Here is a 24,127-nt window from a genome sequence, read left to right on the forward strand (position 1 = left end):
AATATTGACAAGCTGACTCCACCTACGCCCTCCACCGTCCGAAATCAGCCCTATGACACCATGCAAAACGCGTCCTGGTTAACAAAGCAGCCAATCACAGCAAACGATGACACTCGCTTGCATCAAAGAAAGGCGTGTATGTCATTCTGTAGCCAATCACGGCACGCGGCGGTATTTTTAAGCAGCTGAGCATGACACGCCCTGTGGTCAATTTTCACATTAATAATAGTGCTGTGGCTGCCCATAGAATAGAGTTAGGCACTTGGCAACTCTGCACATTCATGCGCTCGACACTTTCGTTTTCCACCTTTGGCCTCAGCCTAACGCGCAATTCTGTTGGAAGTCTTCGGCCCTTAGGAAAAAGAAGTTCTTCGAATCTCAGCGAATATCTAACTACAATACAGCCGCGTCTCAATCGACGTCATTTCAGCTTGTTGACTCAGAGAGCCGACTTTCGAGATGTGCCCTCCAGACCCGAAAGGCGAACATCGTCGTCTACCCACGGCATCTATCCACGACACGCACTAATTCGACCGCCTTACAAGCGGGATTGTATTAATCGTGCTCACAGTGCTGTTTGCTTACAAAGACAGAGCCTGAGCAGAACTCAAAGCCGCACGCGTTAAACTTTTCGTGAACCTGCACTTTCCTAGCGAGTCGTTGCTTTTTAGAATCCTCTCAATGGCAGACGGAAATCCTCCTCGCGGGACAATCTGAAGCACTTAGGTTAAATTGATGTGAACTCTGATTGTATTCTCGTGGCCGTACGGGCCGAATATATACTAATAGGAAACGGCCCACCCCCTAGGTCTGTCAGCCCAGCTGAATAGAGGCCAGCTGAAAGGAATGGACCCTGGTGTAGCTGAACAGAGGGCCTCGCCACGCGTCACCTTGGAGAAGAATGTTGCAGAAATCACATGCACGCTCGGCCACTGGGATACGGACGCTGACTGGGCGGTTTCCCAGGCTCTCTCCGGTCGCTTCCCCACGTAGGCAAAGTAGAGTTTTGGATGCATGGTTGCTCCATGCGCGGAGCTGCCGACGCAATAGATACAACATCCTGAGGAGTGCCCGCAGTGGGGATTTCAGCACTGCAGCACTTCCTACGACTTCACCGAGGCATCTTTTACTGCGTGCGAGACGGTCGGCCGAAGATTTCACCACGCCGCGTTGCTACTAGAATACTAGGGAGTGTGTGGGAGCATGACGTTGGACCCGACACTGTACGAGACGTTCACAAAGGTATTTATATTCTTTCTTTTCCACGTACCGTACTCGACTTTGTTATATTAAATCCCTTCTCTGGGATCTTCTAGCTAATCTGGTCAAGAACCACTCTACCATGCCTGAACCGCTTCCTATTCCGAGTCCGCCAGGTCTCCCTATTTTTGGCAACACCCGTGAGGTCGATCCAGAGCTTCCAGTTCGTTCGTTTATGCATCTTCATGAGCTCCACGGTTAGTCGCCATGCTTTGTGTTTTCTGAGAGGATTTGGAGGGTTCATCCGAGTCCATGATTTATCGATTCTTCCCTTTCATGATATTTGTTGTACTGACTCGTCCTACGTCTAGGCCCCATCTACCGATTATCTTTTGCCGGAGTGCCCAGGTACTTCATTGCCTCGCATGAGCTGATGAACGAAGTCTGCGATGAGAAGAGATTCAGCAAACACATTGCCGCTGCTCTGCAGGAAGTACGGAATGGCGTACATGGTAAGCGAATCTCCGAAAAGGTACGATTTATTCTGCTAATATGACATAGACGGCCTGTTTACCGCGCTTGGCCCTGAAGAGAGGAATTGGGGCATTGCCCATCGAATTCTGGCACCGGCTTTTGGGCCCCTGTCAATCAGGGGAATGTTTGACGAAATGCATGACATTGCGTCGCAACTGGTGATGAAGTGGGCCAGACATGGACCAGATCATGTGATTCCCACATCGGACGACTTCACAAGATTGACTTTGGACACCCTGGCCCTGACAGCCATGAATTTCCGCTTCAATTCATATTATCATGAGGAAATGCACCCTTTCATCGACGCCATGGGAGCCTTCCTCCGAGAATCTGGAGACAGGAGCAGACGCCCAGCAGTCACGCAAATGTTTTATCGTGAGGCGCAACGCAAGTATGAGGAGGACATTGCTCTTCTACGAAAGACAAGCGATGATGTGATCAAAGCCAGGCGAAGTCATCCTTCTGACCGAAAAGACCTGTAAGTATAGATTGTCAAACGGTCTACTTTATGGAACAGTAAGACTGATTTAATGCAGCCTCAATGCTATGCTGAATGGGAGGGACCCCAAAACCGGGGAGGGCATGACCGACGATAGCATCACTGACAACATGATAACGTTCCTCATCGCAGGGCATGAAACGACTTCAGGCTTGTTGAGTTTCGCTTTCTACTATCTTCTCAAGAATCCCGCTGCGTATCAAAAAGCTCAACAAGAAGTTGATTCGGTCATTGGAAAAGACCCGATCAACGTTGATCATCTTTCAAAGCTGCCCTTCATTAACGCGATCCTGAGAGAGACGCTTCGGGTATGGCCAACCGCTCCTATGATTTCTTTCACACCAAAAAAAGATGAACTACTTGCCGGGAAATACCAAATTCCGAAGGGCGAGGCCATCGTAGCGGTACTCCCAACCATTCAACGAGATCCTCTAGTTTGGGGCGAAGACGCCGCAGAATGGAAGCCTGAGAGGATGCTCGATGCCGAATTCGAACGCGTTCAGAAAGAGCATCCGAATTGCTGGAAACCATTCGGGAACGGGATGCGCGGATGTGTTGGTCGCCCATTTGCATGGCAAGAGGCGTTGCTAGTAGTTGCTATGCTTCTCCAGAATTTTAACTTCTCTATGTCGGATCCGGCATATACTTTAGGCATAAAACAGACCTTGACAGTCAAGCCTAAAGGCTTCAACATGCGTGCGCAGTTAAGGAACCAGGTTACTCCGACATCGCTGGAACGCTCTTTAGCCTCAGCATCACTCAATCCGCCTGCTGCGCTTCCAACGAAAGGACGATCAAGTGGAGCCGCCAAAAAACCTTCAATAAATGGTAAGCCTTTGGCTATTTATTACGGATCCAACACAGGTACCTGTGAGGCTCTTGCACAAAGGCTCGCGGGCGATGCACCGAGCTATGGGTTCCAAGCACAAGTCGGTACTTTAGATTCTGCTAAGGAGAATCTTTCGAGCGATAAACCTGTCGTAATCGTCACAGCATCATACGAAGGTCAGCCTCCAGATAACGCTGGCCATTTCTTCTCGTGGCTAGAGTCTCTCAAGGACTCGGAGATGGACAAAGTATCATATGCGGTCTTTGGATGCGGTCACCAAGATTGGGCTCAAACTTTCCACAAGATTCCCAAGGCTATCGACGACATGTTGGAACAGCGTGGCGGCCAGCGTATCGTGGAAATGGGGAAAGCGAATGCTGCAGCGGGCGACATGTTCACCGATTTCGAAACCTGGGAAGACCAAGTCTTCTGGCCAGCCATGACAAAGAAGTACGGAGCGTCTGATCTACCCGAAGGGGAGTCTTTCGATGCCAGCCTTAACATAGAAGTATCCGCTCCACGCGCATCTACTCTTCGACAGGACGTTATGGAGGCCCGTGTAGTGGACACGAAGGTCTTGTCCACACCCGAAGTCCCCGAGAAGAGGCATATCGAAATTAGTCTGCCTTCGGACCAGGCTTACTCGTCGGGCGACTACCTAGCAATCCTTCCCCTAAACCCGAAGGAGAACGTCCATCGTGCTATGCGGTACTTTGGCCTGCCATGGGATAGCATGCTGACGATCTCAACCGCTCATCCTACGACTCTGCCAACTGATTTACCTATACCCGCCGCAGACGTATTCGGAGCATACATTGAACTTGCTCAACCTGCCAGCAAGCGTAACCTCCTCGCACTGGCGGAACTCACAAAAGACGAAGCAACCAAGGCCGAACTCAAGCGCCTAAGCGGTCCTGAATTCACAACCGAAATCAGCACTAAACGTGTCTCCCTCCTGGACCTCTTGGAGCGTTTCCCTTCCGTAACGCTCCCGCTCGGTCCCTTCTTGCAAATGCTTCCCCCAATGCGAGTCCGCCAATACTCCATCTCTTCCTCTCCCCTCTGGAACCCTTCCCACGTCACTCTTACATACGCCGTCCTCGACCAACCAGCCCTCAGCGGCCAAGGCCGCCACGTCGGCGTAGCATCCAGTTACCTCTCCAAGCTCGAAACAGGCGACAAACTGCACGTCTCAGTCCGGCCATCACACCAAGCCTTTCACTTGCCCAAAGACGCGGAGAAGGTGCCCGTGATCTGCATCGCTGCTGGAACAGGTACAGCGACCCGTCCTTCCCTTCATTCTTCCAAAGACATGGCAAGCACTAATGGCGCTCAGGCATCGCACCCTTCCGCGGCTTCATCCAAGAACGCGCCGCCCAACTCGGCGCCGGTCGCCCCCTCGCCCCCGCCCTTCTGTTTTACGGCTGCCACTCCGCCACGACCGACGACCTGTACCCGGCCGAGTTCGCGCGCTGGGAGGCTATGGGCGCCGTGTCGGTGCGCCGCGCCTACTCGCGCGCTCCCGCTGAAACGAACAATTGCAAGTACGTCCAGGATCGCCTCTGGGCGGACCGCAGAGAAGTGGTGGAGTTGTTTGATCAGGGCGCGAAGGTGTTTGTGTGCGGGAGTCGGGGGGTGGGCGAGGCGGTGGGGGTGGCGGCACGGAAGATGTGGTTGGAGCGGGCGAGGGAGCTGGGGAAGGAGAGGGGGGAGGGGGATGCGGAGAGGTGGTTTGAGGGGATTCGGAATGAGCGGTATGCTACTGATGTGTTTGCGTAGGGGGGTTAAAAAGGGCTGGGAGGAGTATGAGGGGTAACTACACCTAAGGTTTGTTTTGGTATGATTCGGCTGTGGGGCGTTACCTAACGACTTTCCTATTGATTGACCGGCATCGTTGAATGGATGGCCTATGACCTATTGCTAGGTTGAGTTTATCATTTGAATCGTGAGGCTAGTAGAGCAACCCTTTGCACCAAGGCAAAAACTTGCGTTTACGCCGCGTTTCCCAAAGCACCCTCTCAGACGGCTCGATCCGTAAGTCTTTGCAGCATTCATTCGCAATCCCCTTCTAGCGCCTTCCCAAACCCGTCTGGTTGCAAGTAATGCCGGATTTGACCGCATGAAAATCTTTTCATACACGTGGCGTAGACACTTGGTAGCCCATGTCGTCTTCAACACCTCAACCCTCCCTGCCCTATTAAGCTGCAACAAGGCACCGAATCAACCGCGTGAGAAGGGTTTTGCTAGACGCGGCGTGGTACCTGTCGTACCGTGAAAGACAGATCTGAAGTTAGAGCTATAGTACAAGCCTCATGAGAAGAGGCAAACGGGGGTCCTTTACGTCGAAGACGTGGATCAGAAGGGTGTGTTTAAAGAGGAGGTAGAGACACAGCTCAAGGAATCCATATCCCCATCTTTCTTATCCACACGCCCTCCAACCCTCCACCTATCAACTCGTCGCCCCGCGTCCGTAGCCAGCAGAGCCATGCCATCGCGCACTCCCTCAATGTACAAGTACATGCCCACCTCCAGCCAGAAACACTACTTTTGCTGCCCGGCTCCCGGCTTCACTATGGTACCCTCAAGGAAGCCAAGCCGCGCTATACACCATGCACCATGTAACCCTCATTCCAGCACCCCGACAAAAGAAAAAACGCCAGCTGTGCGCTAGGGAGGGGGTATTCTATCCTACATATCTGTAATCATCCTTTGCTCTTCCTGCCGCTCATTCACGATACCAAGCAATCTCGCATACGGCACCGTGATGCGCTGGAGGTCGCGATGTTTGCCTGTTCCACTAGTTAGCAGCCGCACGTATGATCTGAGCATAGCAAAGGCTTATCTTACCGAGAATAAGCACAACCTCCCTCAGCAGCTCTTCTCGCTTCCACCCACACACCAACTCCTCCGTCTCTTTCGTTTTCTCTTTCTCGTCGGCGCCATCTTCCTCATCCCCCTCGTGCTCCTCGCTTAGGAAGTCGCCGAGCAGACTGCGTAGTAGTTCTTCGACTTTGCCCTTGAGCCCCTCAGCGCCCAGCCGCTTTGCGTACATGAGGAAATAGATCCTAAACTCTTCCCTTGCGCCGAGCGCTATAGCCGCCGCGACGCGGTTCTCGAGATGAGCGACGGACACATTAGCCTCGAAGCCCTCAAAACCCTCCGCCGAGATGAGCGCTTTGATGAGGCGCTGGAGGTAGTACGCGCGGCCTTGCACGAGGGTGTGGTTGGTCGTGTTGCGCTCGAGCAGCGGTATGATACCCGCGGAGATGTTCTCAGGCGAGACAGCGTCGTTTTGCTCTGTCGTCTTGGCCTGGTCGCTCGAGGACTTGAGGTTGCCGACGGAAGAGTCGGTCGTGTTCCAATACTGGCTGCCGACGGCCCACCAGGGCTCCGAGATGCGCTGCCAGGTGTACATGGTGGGCGAGTAGGTGTAGCCATCGCCGTTGGACATGGCGAGGACGATGCGGCCTTCGGTGTTGAGGCGGGCGAAGATGATCCCGGGGGAGCGCGTGAGATGGGGCCCTTGGGCGTGCGATGCTATGTCCAGCACCGGGGCGAGTGAGACGGGGGGATGGGGCGAGGCCATTGTTTTGAGGTTCCAGACGTGGCACATGCCGACCGCTGATATGCACAGCAACCACCAGCCTCTGCAGTCCATAATGACGGGTTGTGCTTCTAGGATGAGAGGATTCAGTATCCGACGGCCAGCCGGTGTCCAGATGTATACCGAGCCATCCTCGCATGCTGCGGCCCAGAAATTGGTGTTACCTGTGACCAGAAGCACAGCTTTTGGTAGATAGTCTTGCCAGAGTGATTGGCCACGTTTTGTACAATTTATTCTTGTAGGATCGTTGTCCTGAGGTCGTTGGGTCCTTGACGGTCCCGAAGCATTGCGAGCTTCCATTATAACAGCATCTTCGTTCGCAGTCTCACTTCGACCGCCCGTGGTAGCATCGATACCGTTCGCGTGAGGGGGCTCACTGCCATCCATAGTCCTTACAATCACGCTTCGGACTTTGGGCACGGCAAGTCTGACTTGGCTAACGCTTAAGGCAGGGCTGAGAATCGCAGGCCGAAGGTATTTCGGCGGCTCGTTGTCGATAGTCCTCAAAGCTGCGGCCGGTGGGACCAATCCTTCTGCGCTGTTGATGACGATTGCAGCGCCGCCATTTTTTGCAGCACCAGCCAACCGCCTTTCCACTTGCCGGTCCTCATCGCCCTCGATGTCGGCAAATTTTCTTTTATTTCCAATGAGGAGCGAAGCCAAGCCACCTTTGGGGAATCCATCGAAAGGCTTCGAGAGGTCCAGGATATTGTGTGGATTGTCACTTCGAGCGCCTGTTGTGGTAGCCGAAATCATCTGTGTTTGTGGCAAAGAAGATTCAGCAAGTCCAGACGATGACGAGACGAGCATCGGCGCGATTCGTTTCTTTCCATCCTTAGTCACAGTGACTCGTTGCTTCAGCTTGTCGACTCTGTTGTCCTTGGGCGGATCAATTGCGGCGGCGGATGCGGATCCGTTCGTCAAGGCAGTAGTCAGGCCGTTCGTGCCATTCGTAATTGTGGGAGCTTGTGTCGAGCTGTCGCCCATCAAGGCTCCCATTCTTCCCTGGACGCCCTTCAACTCTCCGGCCTTGCTACTTTCCTCGAGTAGAAGGGCATCAGTGCCTTCAACCACGCCAGCTCTTCGACCAGCACCAAATTTCGATAGCGATCTGTCGTTCTCTTCCATCGATGCTGGGTATCCTAGCTCCCCAGTCTCAAATACCACCGCCATAATACTCCCGTCGAGACTCGTAACAAAAAGTGTTTCTCCGTTCGGATGCCAGGCTAGATCGGATATAGATTTCATCGCCAACTCTTGTGTAACCGTAAACGGCCTTGCGAAGCTTGTATTCCAGATACTCAGCGTCTTGTCCTGGCCCGCGCATGCTACTACCGTAACTGAAGGTAATGTCGGATTTCCGTTGCTATCAAGATGTTCCTGTGCCAGAGGCTCCCGGTAGAACATCCTCGGAGAGAACGCACATACTTCCACAGGACCTTCATGTCCAATCAAGTTTATATCGCTGTCCCAGGATCCTCGCGCAATGATCGCAACAGAGCTGACCGGACCGTTCACCGCATTCGAAGCGGCGATGTGGTTTCCATCCGGTGACCATGATAATCGTCGAAAGTACGTTGTAAGCGGCGACGCAACGAACGGGCCCGAGATTGTGTGCTCGAGCATGAAATTATTGACCTGATCCTGAGCTGTGGCATTGGGAGGAGGCGAGGTGAACCGGAAGACTTTGATAGTTCGATCATCGCTAGCTGTAGCAAAGTATTTGTTCGCGGGATCAAAGCTGATGCCCTTGACGTGACTCTGGTGGTTTGACAGCGTCTTTAACTTCTCGAAAGTATGCCCTGACCAGACCACCACCTTCGAGTCCAAGCCGACAGACACCAGTATTGACGAATCGTAAGACCAGCCCAAATCCTGCACGTCGTTGTCATGGCCAATGAGGCGGCGCATCACCCTCCAGTTTTCCACGGGGGGAGGTTCGTTGGACCCTGCAAAGGCATCAGCAATTATTCCCAGTCTCAGAGCAGCCTTACTGACCGAAAGTAGACGTATGTGTCGGTGGATTCGGGTCCAAGACATATACACAAACGATCTTGTCATCCGCACCTGAAGCCAGGTACTTATTATTCCCCGAAAACCGAACAGTATGAATGGTGCCAGAGTGGTGGCTAACGGCGGCAAGTTGCTTGGGCTTCGAGTATTCTGGGTTCATAGAATTGAAGATAGATTCGGTTGACCATATTCGAACATGTCCATCTGCCAATATCAATCAGCTTCGCGTCCCTAGGCTGGCGCATCGTATTCGAGAAGGATTGCGGCGCGAACTGACCTCCGGCGGCCGTGACCAGGCGGCTCCCGTCTGGAGAGACATGACAGCTGTATACTTCGAAGTCCTTGAGTTCACCTGGCGGGAAGCAGATTGTTAGCATATGAAGCAGCTTCTATTGAGAGTGGTTGCGATCGCGCGCGAGAGAGCTACCTGGATGGGTCAACCATAGCGGCTTGACGAGATGCATGGTCGTGGAGGAGGAGTGCGCAGCTCCTTCATGCTCAGCTGGCGGCGCACAAAGAAGATGAAGTTGATCGGAGCAATAACGCTCCTGGTGGTAGGTGAAGTGTCGTGACAGCGATGCGATCTGAAGCTCGTTAGCCGCAATAAAGACCGGGCGTGGGACGCGTTGGCTTGGCGCGATCGACGAAAGTGGATGACCAATATAATCCGAGCATGATTCAGTGAATTTCAAAGTCGAGGCTTTCATCCTAATTGAGCTCCAAGTTTGTATGAAAAGGTCTTTGAATACCGCCGTCTGAGGGGGCCCAGCGACTCCACAGGTTGTTCAATATATTGGGCCTCAAGATACGTGAAGATTATCGAGCCACTTCAGACAGTCGTAGACGAGTGTATACAGGTCGAACCCAGTGGATCAGATCACGTATGCTTGTCATATTCATTCATGAGGAGCAGAAGAGGTCAGCCATGGGACTCGTCGACATTTTCTCCGGTCATCTTTGATATCAAGGTCCAAAACATGAAACCCGTTCAACGAAAGCGCCATCCAACGCCGGTTCAGCCCCTATACCAGGGAGGTATACCTCTGAACTTCATCAACTCTTCAAGTGATCAGCTTTAACAAGATCCTCGCGCCGGCGTTACCTTTTACAGCATCCTCGTCCTGGTCTCCCTTCCGTTTCTTACCTTTTGATTCCTCTTCCTTGTTCTGTCCCTTCTTCGTCTTCTTCTCTTTCTTCTCACTCTCGCCTGCCTTACCCGCGGCGCTCTCCAACTTCTTTTTCCGCTTCTCAAGAACGGCCACTACTTCATTCCTTTTTTCGAAGCCTTGAGCCTCCACCAGCCCCACAACCACAAAGCTACCAGGGCCCGTCGCCCATTCCATCACATGGTCCTGTATGCTCCCCCACAGCATCTCCGCAAACCCTAGGCTCGGCTCGACCGGAATGACCTTTTTCTGCTTCGGATCGTACCTCCCACTCAACACCAATCCTTTAAGCATACGACATCCAGCAGCTGAGTTGGAGATATGGGTCTCAACACTGGGATCACCAGCCGCAAGATGCGCAACCGCGCCGAGGGCCGCCTTCTTGTCGCCCTCAGCGTCGAAGAGCACCTCCGACATGAACTGGCATCCAAACGAGCTGGTAGCGAAGTCTGCTGCGCGTGCCGCAATTGCACCAAGTAGAGAAGGAGATATTGACTTTGCAAGTTCCTGAAGGCGGGTCTCCGCATTCTTTTTCGAAGTTGTGGCACGGATAGCGTGGACCTCGTTTAATAGAGCGATTGTAGGCGACTTTGGGTCCGAGAACAACCATTTTGCGTCGGCCGCGAAAGGGTACAGAAGGACCGTCCTGGCATCTAGATGTGTAACAAGTTGAAAGATCTTCTCGTTTATAGCATCGGCATCGTTTGACTTCGAGGGAATTAGTTCCCCAAAGATGGAGGTTGATGACAGTTTAGTGTCATCGATGACAGAGAGGGCAGCTAGTAGGACACGGTGTGCGTTGCGGTCGAAGACAAGAGCCTCCATGTTCTCCCTGTATGCTCGGAGCAGATTCTTGCGGTCTTTAGCGTTGGAGTGGGCGAAGGCGAGACAAACTAGGCGAGAACCAGACTCTGTAAAGGCAAGGTTGCGAAGGAGATCGATTTCTGGGGGCGGTTCGCCTTCCTTATCCTTAGTCGCCTCTGGTTTCAGGTGATCGAGGAATTCGGAGGCTTCCGTACTTCCAGGTTTACAAGCAAGAAAGTATTGTAGCATAGCATCGTGCAGCATCGTAAATCCTGTCATCTTTTTCTGGACCAGCTGATTGATCAACTGGTTCAAGTAATTGAGAATCGGCTGCCGTTTTTCAGGAGATTCGTCGAGAATCGTGGAAAGGTCAGAGGTGACTTTCGCTCCGCTTTTCGACTTGAAAATCGCGAATTCGGGACCATACCATTCTCGTAGCATGATAGCCTTTTGTTCAGGAGTTGCGACGCTTCTGTAAGTGTCGTCCATAATCCAGGCAGCCTCGGGATGATTGATCAAGCGTCGAACATGGCCGTAGAACTCGGAGACAATCATCTCTTGGACACCGACATCTCTGTAGATTTGTTAGCGTCTTGCATACTCATCTCATTGAATGGAATCAACGCACCCTGTGACAAGCAATTTCGCAATCAAGAACTTCGCGTATCTGCTCTCCGCCAGCGCCCGGTATTCCCCCTTCAACTCCTCAGCAATCATCTTCTTCTGCTCCTTATTTGCATACTTCAGCGCACACTGAATGACGCGCACAGAGTCATGCTTGAACACAAAGTCCTTGACTCGCCCCGTCACAATGTCGAAGAGCTCAGTAACCAGTTTTTTTCTCTCCTCCAGGTCGACATGCGACTTGAGTCGTAATCGCTCCCAGAGCTTCTTGGATCGAGCGATTTCGTCGGCGTTAGGCTTCGCGGCTTTTCGTTCTTTCGAGAGAGCTTTTTGCTTCGCATGAGCTTCGCGAGAGGAGGAGGCTGGAATGGAAATGTCAGCTCTGAATATACTACACACGAAAGCACTTGACCTACAATTAAAGGCCTCTTGTTGCGGCTTCATGACCTGCTTCTCGGTCTTGACTTTCTTTACAGCTTCTGCCCTCCTCCCAGCGTCCTCCTCATCCTCACTCTCCACAAAGCCGTCACTGTCGTCTTCTTTGGCCGAGAATCCGGAGAAGCCGTTCTCGACTTCGCTAGTATCCGACTCCATTGACGCGTCTTCCTCCACTACTGGCTTGGGCTTGCTCTTCGACTTTTTTGGATACTCATCTTTCTTCGCAGACTTTTGCTCCGCGACCTTGACCTTCTTCACCTTGGATCCATTCGCGATTTTGGTGCTCTCGCTGACCTGCTTGCGCTTGATTCCGGCAGCCATTATTGCCGTCTTCGTAGTATTTTGGGCGACTGAGTGGCGGGGGTTGGTGTTGAAGTTCCTCGAAATTTTATTCCATGGTTGCGGGCAAGGAACTTTTACGCTAGTGGAGCCGGGGGCGCGGGAGAGAGAACGGGCCTCTCAAAATTTTGGAGACCACCACCACCATACCTACCATCTTGACCTCCCCCAGATGGCCGACCAAAATGCCGCCGCCGCAGTGCAGGCCAAACCCGCCGGCGCTGCGGGCGCTGCGCCTTCAAAGCCCCCTCGGCCGCCGAATCCATTCTTCAAGATGATGGGTATAGCACACTGCATTCACGCTTCAGACACCGAGCTCACCCGATACAGGACTCCCCACCATCCGCATGAAGCTGCCCTCGAGGAACTGGATGATATTCCTCAGCATCACGGGCTCGTGGACTGCCGCTCTCTTATACGACCGCAGCCAGAAGAAGCGCATCCAGAGGAAGTGGACGAAAATGGTCGAGCACATCGCAAAGGAATCCATGGACGCCTCTTCCCTACCCCGGAAACTTACCGTCTATATTTCTGCGCCACCGGCTGATGGGCTGATGACTGCGCGCGATCATTTCCAGGAATACGTGAAACCAATACTGGTGGCCGGAGCCGTGGATTGGGATGCGGTCGAGGGGAGGATGCAAGGCGATGTCAGGGCTGGAGTGGCGGAGAAGATAAGGAGGCTGAGGAAGAGGCGGGGAGAGTCGTCAATAGAGCCGCTAGAGGATGATCTCGAGGAGGTGCTGGAGCAAACGCGGAAGAGGTCTGGAGTGAAGCCATACGATGGACCGGCCGGTGACATAGTAATTGGACGAAATACGTGGAAAGAGTATATCAGGGGACTACACGAGGGGTGGCTAGGGCCTTTGGATCCGCCTGCTCCTACACTGAAAGATGCACAGGAAGTTGCTGAGGTTGTGGAGAGCGCTACCAGTCCTCCTGAAGTTCCTCTAGCTCCTGAAAGCCCTCCAGCACCCGAACAACCCTCGTCTTCGGAGTTTGTGGCAGAAACGCCTTCAACGCCAGCAGATGATGCCTCACCCACCGCTCCCATACCGACCACGACTCCAGAACCCGAAAAGCCAGTAGAAGAGAAGCCAGAGGAGAAGAAACCGACGAAAAAGAAGCAACCACCCCCATTCAACACCACCGCCGACTACTCATCCGCCGTCCCATCTCCAATCTGCCCATCAGAGCTCCCGCCCACGACTATAATACAGTTCCCGCATCTTCTTGGCATCCGACACACTCCCGTCCGCATGTACCGCTTCCTTACCCGACGATACCTAGCCGACGATATTGGCCGGCAGACCGCGGCCGCTGTTCTCGCTACATACAGGCCATTCGAAGCGCCCGGAGAGTCACATCATCTAGCCGAGGGTAGTACAGCTTCGAATGAGAGTGACGATGCTGGTAGTTCGCAATGGGAACAGCGGGGACTACTGAAGCACGAGGAGAAGGAGTGGCACAAGTCTGTCCACGAACCCAGTGAAGAGGGGAAGGAGAGGGTGTGGATGAACGACATGGTGCTAGATACCCGGATCGCAGAGCGCATGCGGAAGTTTGAGCTGGACATGGAGCAGGAGGAAAGAGCTAAGAGGATCGCGGCTGAAAAGGTAGAGCCGTGGTGGAAGAGCGCGTGGAGTAAGATGAGAGAGAAGGACGAGGATGTGGATTGAGATACTAGTGCATCGCATTTTTGAGCATTGCGCATCTAGGGTGTAGGATATGGTCTGTAATATATTGGTCCTAGGTACTGGGCCGGATGTGCTAGGCAGGCACTGTTGTATTATATACAGTGCTAGGACAACACTTTACTAACACTGTGCCTCGCCCTCAATAAGTCTATACGCTGTCTTGCCTCCGTCAGTGGCACTTCGTACTTTTGAAATTTGATAAAAGCTAAGTTATCATCGTTTTGGCACGCCTGAAACCTTATAACAACCTCTGGCGTTGGTAGAAACATGTGCATAGACTAGACCTGTAGCCCATTGCTCTTGTTTTTGTTAGCACCACAAGCGGACCTCAGTCAGAAATGTGCGAGCAAGGTTCCTCCTAGGTCGCATTGTAGAGCTTCCAAGACTAGGAAGAAGCACCCGCTTGAAGTCTCTCATGCATCGCTTCCGGGTCTTGCGTCCATCCTGTTCACAACAGCTCTACACTATCAACCAGGTTACTGTCAATAACGCTTAAACACACTTTCAGAAACCCGAACGAGACGTAAGTCCATCGTACAGTGTCTTGCCAGATATATGTGTGCACTTTCCTGTCAGTGCATGCAGAGGTCCAACATACTGACAACATTCTAGTACGACGGGTCACACTTCCAATCCATGTACACTCCTCCACCGCTGTCTGGGGGTTGCCTCGCGAGATTGCGGGTCGTTCGAGATGCTAACTTTCCATCTATTTCAGCGTTCTGAAACCACCACGAAGTAGCACAGACATCGTCATCCACTTCCCTTGTTATACTTAGGGAGCGGCCATGTTTGTCAATACCCCCCACCACCAGTTCGTCAGAACATTTTACACCATTCCACACCACGTACTCCAGAGCATTACCATCTGGCTGCCCCGGCCCCTCGACTACTCCCCCATCAAGTCAACAATATGGATCATCTACGTCCATGGCGGCGCCTGGCGCGACCCCGAATGCGACTCCGACCAATTCATCCCCACAGTCAATTACCTGAGCCACGCGTCTAATCAAGACACAATGTCTGGCATCGCCGGCTTCGCCAGCATAAACTACCGCCTCAGCCCGTACCCTGACCACACGCGCAACGGCTCCGACCCCCAGGACGCGTACCGGAATGTCCAACACCCCGCCCACCTCCAGGACGTCGTCCAAGCCCTGGAGTACCTAAGCAAACACTTCCTTATCGATGCATACGGCTGGATCGGCGTCGGCCATTCCGCCGGCGCGACCCTCCTGACGCAACTGCTCTCCGACGTCGACATAGCCGCGCTTCCGAAGAACATTCAGCGCGCGTACTTGGGCCTGCACAGCTTGATCCTGATAGCGGGTATCTACGACCTGCCGCGCTTCGTCCGGAACCACAGCGGCGCGGACTCGTCGAAGACGATCAAGGACATCTACATGGCAATCGTGACCGGTGCTTTTGGCCAAGACCCGCTGCTGTGGGTGGCGCCGAGCCCCATCCATAGGAACTTTGGGATGGAGAACTGGCCGTCATTGCGCTTTATTGTGATGGCGCGTAGTGACCAAGATCAGTTAGTTGAGGAGGAGCAGAACAATGTGATGGACGTGGCGTTGAGGGCGCAAGGGTGGGTGGGGGAGCGGGAGTCAGACACCATTCCTGAAAGGCAAATTTGGCGGAGGTCGCTGTCAGGGGCGCATGATGATGTGTGGAAGACTGATGGGGGGCAAATTGCAATGTTGATTGAGGAGGTTCTTGACAGGTTGTTGGAGAATGTAGATAGGGGGGAAGTGTATGGGGAGGAGGTAGGTGTATAGGGAAGAGGTATATAGGGAGGAGGTAAATGGGGAGGTAAATGGGAAGATAAATGAGGAGGTAAATGGGAAGATAAATGGGAAGATAAATGGGAAGATAAATGGGGAGGTGAATGGGAAGGTGAATGGGGAGGCTGGACAGACTTGAGGTGGAGTTGATGAGTGCTTGAAGTATGCGAATAGAGATACTTCCAGTCTTTGAGGTATTCTTGGTCCAGTATTACTTCACAATACTAGGACACACGTCTGTGTATTATTGGGCGAAACCGCTTCACACCCCCAATGCAATTGTTCATTTTGCATAAACTCGCCAAGCCACCTGGTTTGCTTGTGTAAAAAGGAGCATCACATGTTCATCTTGTGTTTTCTAACTTGAAAGATATCGTCCCACACAGCGGCAACTAAGTTTACGGAACCCTACTTCGCCTCTCTATAGGTATCCATAGTGCCAGCTAACATTTTCAGAAACGCGAGTTCAGGCAGAAGTCCAAATTGGCGTTAGGACTGCGATTACACATATGCTATCAAGCTATTCGCTCCATGCCTCCAGCGGTATAAACCATCACCATCGCCTCATTACTCCTCCATCCAAATCTCCACTCGGGTATCCAAAGCCGTATCGCATCCGCCTTATTAAAGCTTTTCCACGCAAATCCAAACCCAAGGCCACCTTAAAAAAAAGAAAAAGCCACACCATGCCTACTCAGCCGACCCAATCGGCTTCGGCGTGGGCGCAAACTGCGACTTCTCCCTAATCTTCGCGCCGCGGTAGTAGAACCAGATGGGCACGGGGACCAAGAGGGCCGCGATGCAGCCGAGCAGCGTGGCGGCCCATTCGACGCCCATGCCATCGAACATGTAGGTTGCGAAGAGGGGGAATATGCAACCGCAGAGCGAGCGGAGGAAGGTATTAGCAGCAATTGCAGAGGCAGCGAACTACGAAAAAAGATTAGCGGCTGCTTTTGAAAACGAGCACAAGCAGGGAATTGATGCGGGGTTTGGGGTACGGAACTCACCATCAAATAGGCATCGACGAGGTAATTCAGCGCCTGCAAGAAAATCGACAACAGCCCGAAGCCCGTCAGGATGCCGCTCAGCGTCGGCACGATCCAGTGGATGTCTTCTTTATACCCCGTCCACCCGAACCAGAACAGCCCGATGGCGAAGGCGGCGCCGCCGATGATGACCTCGGGCAGCCGCCACTCGGGAACTGGCACGTCGTTGTTCGCGGCGAGTTTCTTCTGGTAGCCGGGCTGGCGCAGGACGATGAAGAGCCCCGCGAGCAGCTGGCCTGTGATCATGCCGAAGAAAGGGAGCCCGCCAACGCCGAGGTTCATGCCGTGGATGCGCTGGAAGACGATGGGGTAGGCGGTGAGGAAGAGGTACAAGAGCCCGTAGATAAAGGCCATGTATAGAGAAAGAAGAAGTACGATGGGCTCAGTTACCAGCATCCTGAGCGGGCGCGAGAAGTTCTTCTCCACCAGCTCGCGTAGGTCGACTTCGATTTCCTCTTGTTTGGCGTGGATGCCCCAGTTCTTGGTGCGCCGGCGGAGCTCCTCTGCTTTCTCGACGAGGATGACGGGCGGGTAGGTTTCTTCCAGGAAAAAAAGGTTGAGGCCGAAGGCGAGGAAGCCCATGATGGAGACGATGTATTCGGTCCAGCGCCAGCCGAGGTGGGACATTGTGATGAAGCCGCCGATGAAGGGAGCTAAGAGCGGGCCGGTAAAGACCGTCATGGAGAAAACGGTTATGGCGATGCCGCGGGTGCGGTTGTTGAACATGTCTGAGAAGACGGCTGCGACGCAAGTCAATGGACACGCACCAAAGAAGCCGCTCCAAAACCGGCATATCAACACTGTCTGAAGGTCTTTTGCGACAGCCACGGCCACGGAAAAGATGGCGAATCCAAATGAGGCGAGGACCAAAGGTAAACGACGTCCTTTTAGCTCAGAGAATGGTGCCCATAATATAGGGCCAGTTGCGAAGCCCAGAACATAAAGCGATACTCCTAGTACACCGACTTCTGTGGATACCCCAAATTTGCCTGCTACTGTTCGAGTTGCGGCGCTGAAGATTGAACTACCGAATGCTGCAGTCTGGGATGATTTAGCAAAAGTCCAGTTGCACAGATTAGGGCATCACCCACCAGAGTTGTATATCCAAGCATCACAGCCGTGTATAGCTTCTTCTTCAAAGGCCAATTCTGCGCATGCAACGGATCATCCACGCCATCAAACTCCACCACATATTCCTCCTGCGCTGGCAGCGGAGGTGGGAACGGTTTCCCACCTCCAAACTCCGGCAGCGGTTTCCTCGACTGTCGCGACTTGAGGCTTGCGCCGACAGTTGCACTGTGTTGACTCCGTGCAGTTTGTATGCGACTCAGCGCAGTTTGGTGTCTCTCAAGGTCCGTGTTATCGTCTGGCTGGGTCCGCAACCTCGACATGCCAATTTCTTCCCGTGCGACTGACGAGCCATCGGAGCTGGATGAGGAGGTCGAGGAGGTGGTAACGGTGCGTGCGAGAGCTTCGCGCTGGTCTGGCGATTGCGGTGGGAAGCGGCTTGGGCTGGCGTCGCGCTCGGCCTTTTCGAGGTCTCTGTCCACAATGTTGGACATGTTTGCTGGTATCCAAGATTAGGACTGGAGTAGAAATTGAAAGCTATCACCTGTTTTAAGGTGGAGCTGGAGCTTATAAAGATTGACGCGCAGCTCCGAGAAAATATTTAAATCCGTCACCGTGCCTGAGCGCGCTTGGAAACGGCTATCGCGGCGCCGGGGTCCACTAGGAGGATATTCTTGTAACGTAACGTGGCGACGGCGCCGGCGTTGTGAAAATTTGTCTGCAATACCTCGGTGGAGAACGGTGGGACTGAAAGCTGCGTGCGACCGGCGAAGGTGCCTCGGATCCTTGCTGAGAGCGGGATGTCTTCGATAGTTGTTTTACGTCCCGAAGCTGTGACGTCTGTGGAACTTCGAAAGGGACTGTGCGTTCGTAGGATTCTGGTCCTGTCACGCCTCAAGGAACCTCCAGTTTTGAGATTGATAATGAAGAAAGCAGCAAACAAAGGGTGGCTTTTAAGCAGCGGTGGGGTCACAATCTTTCCCCCCTCGAGCATATTTCGAGCTAGGGAGGGATTGAAGATGTTGTGTCCAATTACGGTGCATCTGTAACCACTCTGCATGCTGACGCAGCATTTACATCAACCTACCGTCGAACCATGGCGGTGCGCCTTGCCCAAAGAGGGAGGATAGCGATCAAAGATAGTTAGAGACTTGGAGGGTTGCGTCGATTGCTTTTGAAGGGTGATACTAGAGGCATGGAAGTTGGTGAAGACGGTTTGAAGGATAAACAAGTGACATTGAAAAACGTTTGCTCTGTATGAATAATCTAGTGTTGATGACTATGAGGATACTCGTGCTTGCCATCGTCTCGCCATGCTCTCGCCTAATGCTTCCTTATAGTTAGCGAGTGTCTTGTTGTTGTAGTGTTGTACTGTACAAAACACTTCCAGGTCAGCAACGCTAAGCCGTTGGAGGCTCGGGAAGTCTCGTCGATGAGACGAGCAGTTAGCATCGTTTTGCTAGACGCACAGATGGATGTGATCGTAATCTTGGTTCATGTTGGCTATGTGAGGTTCGAGACATACGATAATATGGTCGGTAATTGTTTTGAATTTGTTTTGAATTTTGAATTTCGTCGCAACATTAAGGAACATCTATTTCGAGTACTAGAATAGATGTATCATAATGATGAATGGACGTTGTGGTGCTCCAAGACCATCGCTGATGCAAAAAAGGACAAAAGGACAAAAAGAATATTTTTGTGTCGGTTGATACATCACCCGCACCACCCATCCCAGCCCGGCCGAGAGTATTCCAGTGCCGCCATCCCACGGTGAGAACGCGTCTGCAGAATTGCTTCCCTCGACAGTAGATCTCATTGCTTAGGTACGACCAGCATCGCGTGTTACCAGCGCGAGTGGAACGGACACCGCAGGATTCGAACTGGGCCCTTGACCGAGCATTTGCAGGGAGGGGCGGAGCGGTTGGTCGATGCACCTTCCGACCGCGACCCGCTACAGGTTGGGGCGCCAAGCAATAAGAGCGTTTAAGTGCCCCGCGAACCGAATCCCAATATTGCACACCGCACATATCACAACACTATCATTATTTTCAATAGCAAAAGGATCGCAGAAGCACCCAAATGTACCCGCATTATATCGTACACGCAGTCTACTGTACAGGTCGTGACCCACGGTGCGCCGGAAGACTCAATATGCTGTACCCTACCCACCACGCTTGCTGCGCTCTCCAAAGCCAACACCCACAGTCCGCAACGCCTCTATCACCACATGGACAGCCATTCAAGATTCACAGCGCTAGTTGCGTATGCTATGCACATTATAGGAAGTATTCACCCCGCGTGCCCCGGCCAGCTGGCACCGCGCGCCGGTGGTCAGGCACCGCGCTGAAGATGGTGAACTTCGGGCTCAGGTCCTCCTGCAGGCTCATGATAGACGCCACATTACCGCAGCGGTAGCAATAGTTGGGTGCCGACCACACGGTGACGACGTCCTTGTCTTTAAAGTGGTACTGCCTGAGGTTAGTGCTGGTTGCTCGATAGGCTGTAGCCAGACATACCTTGTAGCCTTCGTTGACAAGTTGATGTGCTCTGGCAATCAGCGAGAGTCCGTTGACATGATTAAACTAGCGCATGTGAGCTTGACCGGTTCGACTCTTGCGTGCAGTCAACTCACCTCCGACGACACCTTGTCGCCAAACAGCCACCCCGCCCCTCGAGGAGACACGGCCCATGTGTCGACATCTTCTGGATCACTCCAAACAAGATCACAGAAAGCGCCTTCGTGAGGGATCTCCTGTGCCCTTGCGACAACCCGAATCTGGTCCAACGTCCTAATCTCTGGGCTTAATCCGCCGTGCACACAGAGCACCTTGCCGTCAATGATAGCCGCCAGGGCCAGGAAATCAAAGACTTGACAGCATGCTTTCCACACCGACGCATTCCCGTATTTCGTCTGGCATTCTTCGTAGAATCCATACACTTGTGTAATCTGCCGTGACTCGTGATTGCCGCGGACCAGCGTGACGCGATCGGGGTATCTGGCGAGTTTAGTATGACTGTAGAAAGCGTCCCTCGCAAACCCTACTCACTTCGCCTTCAAGCACATCAACAGCGTAAACGTCTCCAAGCTGAAGTATCCTCTGTCCACAAAATCTCCTAGGAATACGTAATTCTGCTGGCCATTCCCTCCCGACCCAGACACGTTCCGTCTGCTCCCTCCGTCAGAATCGTCGTCTGTGCTCCGTCTGCCCGTGACACTGCGACTTCGGCCTCGTTCTTCCTCCTCCTCCTCCTCGCCCTCCTCGTCACCTTCGCCTGGGCTAGTTGCGGTGTAATTGGCGTCAGCCTGGAATCTGCGCTTCATTTTCCGCTTCGCCTTTGGGTCCGTGATGGTCGTGGGCGGCTCAATATCTGCTGCGCTAATGGTCTTGGTGGGTACTGTTGGGCGGACGGCTAGGGTATCATTGGGCATGCCGCCGGCGACTTTGAAGAGCTCGAGGAGGTCGTAGAACTGGCCGTGGATGTCGCCACACACGGTGACGGGTGTCCGAACTGGCTGAATGTTTGATTCTGCACATCCACGGGTTAGCAAGTCTCATGAAGTAGCATTCAGACCGCAGCATCGACGGAAATGCGCCGTTGGCCCCACCTGCGGCACAGCAACTCGAGACAAAGTAGAGACCAAGGAGCCAGGAGTTATTACCTTCCATCAAGCACTCCTTGACTATCTCACACAGCCTCTTCATGTCTGCCTCTGGGAGGTACTTGCACTGCTTCGCCGATTCAAGCCATTCGTCGGGCCCCGCGCCTTTGGAGAGACGTGCCGCGCCCGGCTGCGGCACATCGCTGTCCTTTGCCATCCTGGGGGAGCGTTTCACGTAGGTATGATTCCGTAGTGGTGGATATGTCGAGTCTATCGCTGGGAAAGCGGCGAGTGATTATAAATGAGAGTCTGTCGTGGGACTGCGAGGCGGAGGGTGCGCAGTGAGTGAAGCAGACCGCTACGATATCATCTGTTGCGTGGCGGAATGAAACGGGACGGGCAGGCGTAAAGGGCTGATCAATGGGCGTGGCGCATGACGGTGAGGTACAGTGCACAGGGTGGTGAAGTGGGATGCGCCTGAGGTGTTGGCACGTCCATGGGCACGTCGCAGCTCGCAGCGACCAATTCCCGGCCTAGCACAACGCCTTCCTGCTCTTGGCCGTGGGGACTTTCTGTGCCAGTGCAGCGCCGCGTCTCCAAACATTCTGTCCCGACTCTCCAATACATCACCACCGCACCCCAATCTACCAGCCTGCCTGGATACACACCCTCAACGCCCGCCATGGGTCCGCCCGCAGCTCCACCAGCTCCCGTGAACGGCGTGCTGCCAATCTCGGTGCTGCAGAAGAATGCTCCCGCCGCTGCACCCCGCGGGCCCTCAGCAAAGGCCGCCGCACCCCGTCTTAAGCTTGTGCTACGCCGACTGCCCCCCGGACTGACCAAGGCCGAGTTCGAGGCAGCTCTGGGAGACGACTGGAAGCTCGGCGCCGGCAAGGTGGACTGGCTGCTCTACAAGGCGGGAAAGATATCCAAGGAGTGAGCCTGTTTTCTCCCAAAGCATGCCACCTACTAACGAGCCTGCAGCCTAGCCAAACCATCCCGACCTTCTCGAGCTTACCTAAAAGTCACCTCACAAGAGAATGCCACAGCGCTATCTGACCTCGTTCGACACGCCTCCTTCAACGATGCCGCAAACTCGGCCAGAGACGCTGCCCTCATTGGGCCACCTACCCTCGAATTTGCTCCCAACTCCCGGGCTCCAGGCGGTAGACGCCGCAATGATGCTCGTCAAGGCCTCATCGACCAGGACCCAGAGTTCAAGGACTTTCTCGAGAGCCTCACAAATCCCGTCACCAAGCCAGAAACCAATGGAGAAGGAGCTTCCGAGAAACCGGATAAAGTCACAACAACTCCCCTCATCGAGCACATTAGGGAGAAGAAGGCCAACAAGGACAAGCCCCAGGCCAAGCTTGCTGGTAAGCACGCTCGAGGCGAGTCGCGAGACGACAAGTCCGACAAGGCAGGGGATAAGAAGATCATCAGCAAAGCTGGGAAGGAAAATGCTGCTGCCTCCTCGGAGAAGGGCAGAAAGATGAGCAGGGCAGAGCGGGCTGCTAAAGAAGCCGTCAAGGTTCTGAATAAGGAGGCATCAGCTAAAGTAGCTGAGACAGCATCTCCTACGGCATCGGCTCCCCCGGAAAGAAAACGAGAGCGTGGGAGTGGGATCGCGGCAGCCAAGATACTCCAGCGAGATTTAGGTATAGGACCAGCTCCCGCCCGCAGACGTGGTACGAAGCGTGAAAGCAGTGCAGCACCGCCGGATTCTGCCAACAAACCGGAAGAGACGCCACCAGTGAAAGAGACCCAGGCGGAGGCTAGTGCAACTGCACCTCCAGACAAACAAGCCAACGCCAAAGTACCGGCTGCTCCCAAGCCCCCAAAGGAGTCCAATCGGCCAACTCGTGCAGAGCGACGTGCCCATAAGGCAGCTCGGGAAGAAAAGAATAGCCAACCGAACGCAGAAGGATCCAAGCCGCAACCAAAAACGCCGCCTGCACCTGTCATACTTAAGAAGCCACCAACAGCACCACAGTCTCCCGCGAAAGGCCCTGCTCAGCCACCAAAGGGCCCTGCTGCCTCGCGTGCTACACCTCCTGAGCCGGCAGCCGCGAAAGCTATTCCACCGACCGCCCCAGCCGCAACTCAGAAGGCTGCACAGGTCCCCACGCCGTCGACAACAGCCCCCACATCTACCGGCCGCCAAGCCTTCTTGAAGCATGCCAACCCATCTCAAGGCATCACGGAGCCCTTGATCGAAGCTGCCCTTGCCGTATTCGGCGCCATTGAAAAGGTGGAAATCGACAAGCGTAAAGGGTTCGCGTACGTCGATTTTGCGGATCCGAATGGCTTGCAAAAGGCCATCGCAGGCAGCCCGGTCAAGATTGCGCAGGGCGCAGTGCAAGTGCTGGAGCGGAAGGAGAAGCCTGCTCGGCGACCGCCTGGGCCTGCTGGCCCGCCTACTGGGCCTGCACGTGGTGGCCGTGCTGGCGGCTTTGCTGGTAGAGGTGGAAGAGGAAGGGGTGGCGGAAGAGGGGGCGCGGTTGTGGCGAATGAAGGGGCACAAAACTCGAGCACGAGTGTGCCTGTTACTGCGAGTGCAGTGAATACGCCAGCTGATGCGCCAACTCTAGCGCTGGCTCCGGCTCCGGCTCCTGTTGAGGCTGGGACTTGATCTTCTTGTTCTGGAAAGGAAGGAGAGTATAGCACACGATACACTCCAACATAGCGTGAGCATGTCTCTACGATGACGATACAGCTACGACGACGATGAGCCGCCATGGACCCTATCGAGAGTGCCTGAAAACCCCATACCTATCACGAGATCATCTTTGCCAGGCCCAAAGCCGGTTATCGAAATTTCAATAAGTACAGTAGGATATTCCCCACTCGAGCGTCCTACGACGGGATTTTTCTT

The 24,127-nt window shown here is 53.7% G+C and overlaps 10 protein-coding genes across 10 annotated transcripts; 5 read left to right on the forward strand and 5 right to left on the reverse strand.

Moving 5' to 3' along the window:
- The first annotated feature begins 238 nt into the window (after positions 1-238).
- Positions 239-867, forward strand: BDZ99DRAFT_253939 (uncharacterized protein). The gene has a single exon (XM_033713720.1). The coding sequence runs from the start codon at positions 282-284 to the stop codon at positions 624-626; it is 345 nt and encodes a 114-aa protein (XP_033580292.1). The 5' UTR covers positions 239-281; the 3' UTR covers positions 627-867.
- Positions 868-1,099: 232 nt separating this feature from the next.
- Positions 1,100-5,063, forward strand: BDZ99DRAFT_411988 (bifunctional P-450/NADPH-P450 reductase). Its single transcript, XM_033716637.1, has 6 exons — positions 1,100-1,242; positions 1,331-1,457; positions 1,572-1,712; positions 1,762-2,212; positions 2,271-4,336; positions 4,399-5,063. Exons 1-6 carry the CDS (start codon positions 1,204-1,206, stop codon positions 4,839-4,841), a joined length of 3,267 nt encoding a protein of 1,088 aa, XP_033580293.1. The 5' UTR covers positions 1,100-1,203; the 3' UTR covers positions 4,842-5,063.
- Positions 5,064-5,750: 687 nt separating this feature from the next.
- BDZ99DRAFT_382482 (protein HIR1) lies at positions 5,751-9,143 on the reverse strand (the record flags this gene model as incomplete). The annotated part of the gene is made up of 5 exons (XM_033715279.1): positions 5,751-5,851; positions 5,910-8,615; positions 8,713-8,883; positions 8,957-9,031; positions 9,107-9,143. 5 exons carry the CDS (start codon positions 9,141-9,143, stop codon positions 5,751-5,753), a joined length of 3,090 nt encoding a protein of 1,029 aa, XP_033580294.1.
- Positions 9,144-9,473: 330 nt separating this feature from the next.
- On the reverse strand, positions 9,474-12,072 carry BDZ99DRAFT_411995 (ARM repeat-containing protein). Its single transcript, XM_033716638.1, has 3 exons — positions 11,690-12,072; positions 11,278-11,635; positions 9,474-11,223 (listed from the first exon to the last, which is right to left on the reverse strand). Exons 1-3 carry the CDS (start codon positions 12,030-12,032, stop codon positions 9,741-9,743), a joined length of 2,184 nt encoding a protein of 727 aa, XP_033580295.1. The 5' UTR covers positions 12,033-12,072; the 3' UTR covers positions 9,474-9,740.
- Positions 12,073-12,222: 150 nt separating this feature from the next.
- BDZ99DRAFT_496352 (uncharacterized protein) lies at positions 12,223-13,924 on the forward strand (the record flags this gene model as incomplete). Its single annotated transcript, XM_033723440.1, has 2 exons — positions 12,223-12,331; positions 12,381-13,924. 2 exons carry the CDS (start codon positions 12,223-12,225, stop codon positions 13,727-13,729), a joined length of 1,458 nt encoding a protein of 485 aa, XP_033580296.1. The 3' UTR covers positions 13,730-13,924.
- A 448-nt stretch (positions 13,925-14,372) lies between these two features.
- On the forward strand, positions 14,373-15,787 carry BDZ99DRAFT_460588 (uncharacterized protein). The gene has a single exon (XM_033719418.1). The coding sequence runs from the start codon at positions 14,536-14,538 to the stop codon at positions 15,526-15,528; it is 993 nt and encodes a 330-aa protein (XP_033580297.1). The 5' UTR covers positions 14,373-14,535; the 3' UTR covers positions 15,529-15,787.
- Positions 15,788-15,863: 76 nt separating this feature from the next.
- Positions 15,864-18,202, reverse strand: BDZ99DRAFT_412003 (major facilitator superfamily). Its single transcript, XM_033716639.1, has 3 exons — positions 17,672-18,202; positions 16,542-17,621; positions 15,864-16,461 (listed from the first exon to the last, which is right to left on the reverse strand). The coding sequence occupies exons 1-3, from the start codon at positions 18,140-18,142 to the stop codon at positions 16,225-16,227; spliced, it is 1,788 nt and encodes a 595-aa protein (XP_033580298.1). The 5' UTR covers positions 18,143-18,202; the 3' UTR covers positions 15,864-16,224.
- Positions 18,203-18,258: 56 nt separating this feature from the next.
- Positions 18,259-18,880, reverse strand: BDZ99DRAFT_568553 (uncharacterized protein; the record flags this gene model as incomplete). Its single annotated transcript, XM_033727796.1, has 1 exon — positions 18,259-18,880. The coding sequence occupies exon 1, from the start codon at positions 18,706-18,708 to the stop codon at positions 18,259-18,261; it is 450 nt and encodes a 149-aa protein (XP_033580299.1). The 5' UTR covers positions 18,709-18,880.
- An 856-nt stretch (positions 18,881-19,736) lies between these two features.
- BDZ99DRAFT_460590 (Metallo-dependent phosphatase) lies at positions 19,737-21,726 on the reverse strand. The gene is made up of 5 exons (XM_033719419.1): positions 21,313-21,726; positions 20,699-21,179; positions 20,284-20,647; positions 20,168-20,233; positions 19,737-20,119 (listed from the first exon to the last, which is right to left on the reverse strand). The coding sequence occupies exons 1-5, from the start codon at positions 21,467-21,469 to the stop codon at positions 19,928-19,930; spliced, it is 1,260 nt and encodes a 419-aa protein (XP_033580300.1). The 5' UTR covers positions 21,470-21,726; the 3' UTR covers positions 19,737-19,927.
- Positions 21,727-21,934: 208 nt separating this feature from the next.
- Positions 21,935-23,884, forward strand: BDZ99DRAFT_486607 (uncharacterized protein; the record flags this gene model as incomplete). Its single annotated transcript, XM_033722789.1, has 2 exons — positions 21,935-22,188; positions 22,237-23,884. The coding sequence occupies 2 exons, from the start codon at positions 21,935-21,937 to the stop codon at positions 23,882-23,884; spliced, it is 1,902 nt and encodes a 633-aa protein (XP_033580301.1).
- Positions 23,885-24,127: the final 243 nt, after the last annotated feature.

This window comes from Mytilinidion resinicola (genome assembly GCF_010093595.1).
Source record: "Mytilinidion resinicola strain CBS 304.34 unplaced genomic scaffold BDZ99scaffold_5, whole genome shotgun sequence".
Classification (NCBI taxonomy): Eukaryota; Fungi; Ascomycota; class Dothideomycetes; order Mytilinidiales; family Mytilinidiaceae; genus Mytilinidion; species Mytilinidion resinicola.

Coding starts and splice junctions, on each gene's coding strand:
- BDZ99DRAFT_253939 (XM_033713720.1), top strand. CDS start 282: ATGCGCTCGACACTTTCGTTTTCCACCTTTGGCCTCAGCCTAACGCGC.
- BDZ99DRAFT_411988 (XM_033716637.1), top strand. CDS start 1,204: ATGACGTTGGACCCGACACTGTACGAGACGTTCACAAAG. Junction 2,213..2,270: donor CCTTCTGACCGAAAAGACCT/GTAAGTATAGAT, acceptor GATTTAATGCAG/CCTCAATGCTATGCTGAATG. Junction 4,337..4,398: donor CTGCATCGCTGCTGGAACAG/GTACAGCGACCC, acceptor AATGGCGCTCAG/GCATCGCACCCTTCCGCGGC.
- BDZ99DRAFT_411995 (XM_033716638.1), bottom strand. CDS start 12,032: ATGGCTGCCGGAATCAAGCGCAAGCAGGTCAGCGAGAGCACCAAAATC. Junction 11,636..11,689: donor GCAACAAGAGGCCTTTAATT/GTAGGTCAAGTG, acceptor TTTCCATTCCAG/CCTCCTCCTCTCGCGAAGCT. Junction 11,224..11,277: donor GCGAAATTGCTTGTCACAGG/GTGCGTTGATTC, acceptor ACAAATCTACAG/AGATGTCGGTGTCCAAGAGA.
- BDZ99DRAFT_460588 (XM_033719418.1), top strand. CDS start 14,536: ATGTTTGTCAATACCCCCCACCACCAGTTCGTCAGAACATTTTACACC.
- BDZ99DRAFT_412003 (XM_033716639.1), bottom strand. CDS start 18,142: ATGTCCAACATTGTGGACAGAGACCTCGAAAAGGCCGAGCGCGACGCC. Junction 17,622..17,671: donor TGCTTGGATATACAACTCTG/GTGGGTGATGCC, acceptor AAATCATCCCAG/ACTGCAGCATTCGGTAGTTC. Junction 16,462..16,541: donor TCGTCGATGCCTATTTGATG/GTGAGTTCCGTA, acceptor CTTTTTTCGTAG/TTCGCTGCCTCTGCAATTGC.
- BDZ99DRAFT_460590 (XM_033719419.1), bottom strand. CDS start 21,469: ATGGCAAAGGACAGCGATGTGCCGCAGCCGGGCGCGGCACGTCTCTCC. Junction 20,648..20,698: donor TTGATGTGCTTGAAGGCGAA/GTGAGTAGGGTT, acceptor TAAACTCGCCAG/ATACCCCGATCGCGTCACGC. Junction 20,234..20,283: donor GCGACAAGGTGTCGTCGGAG/GTGAGTTGACTG, acceptor CACATGCGCTAG/TTTAATCATGTCAACGGACT.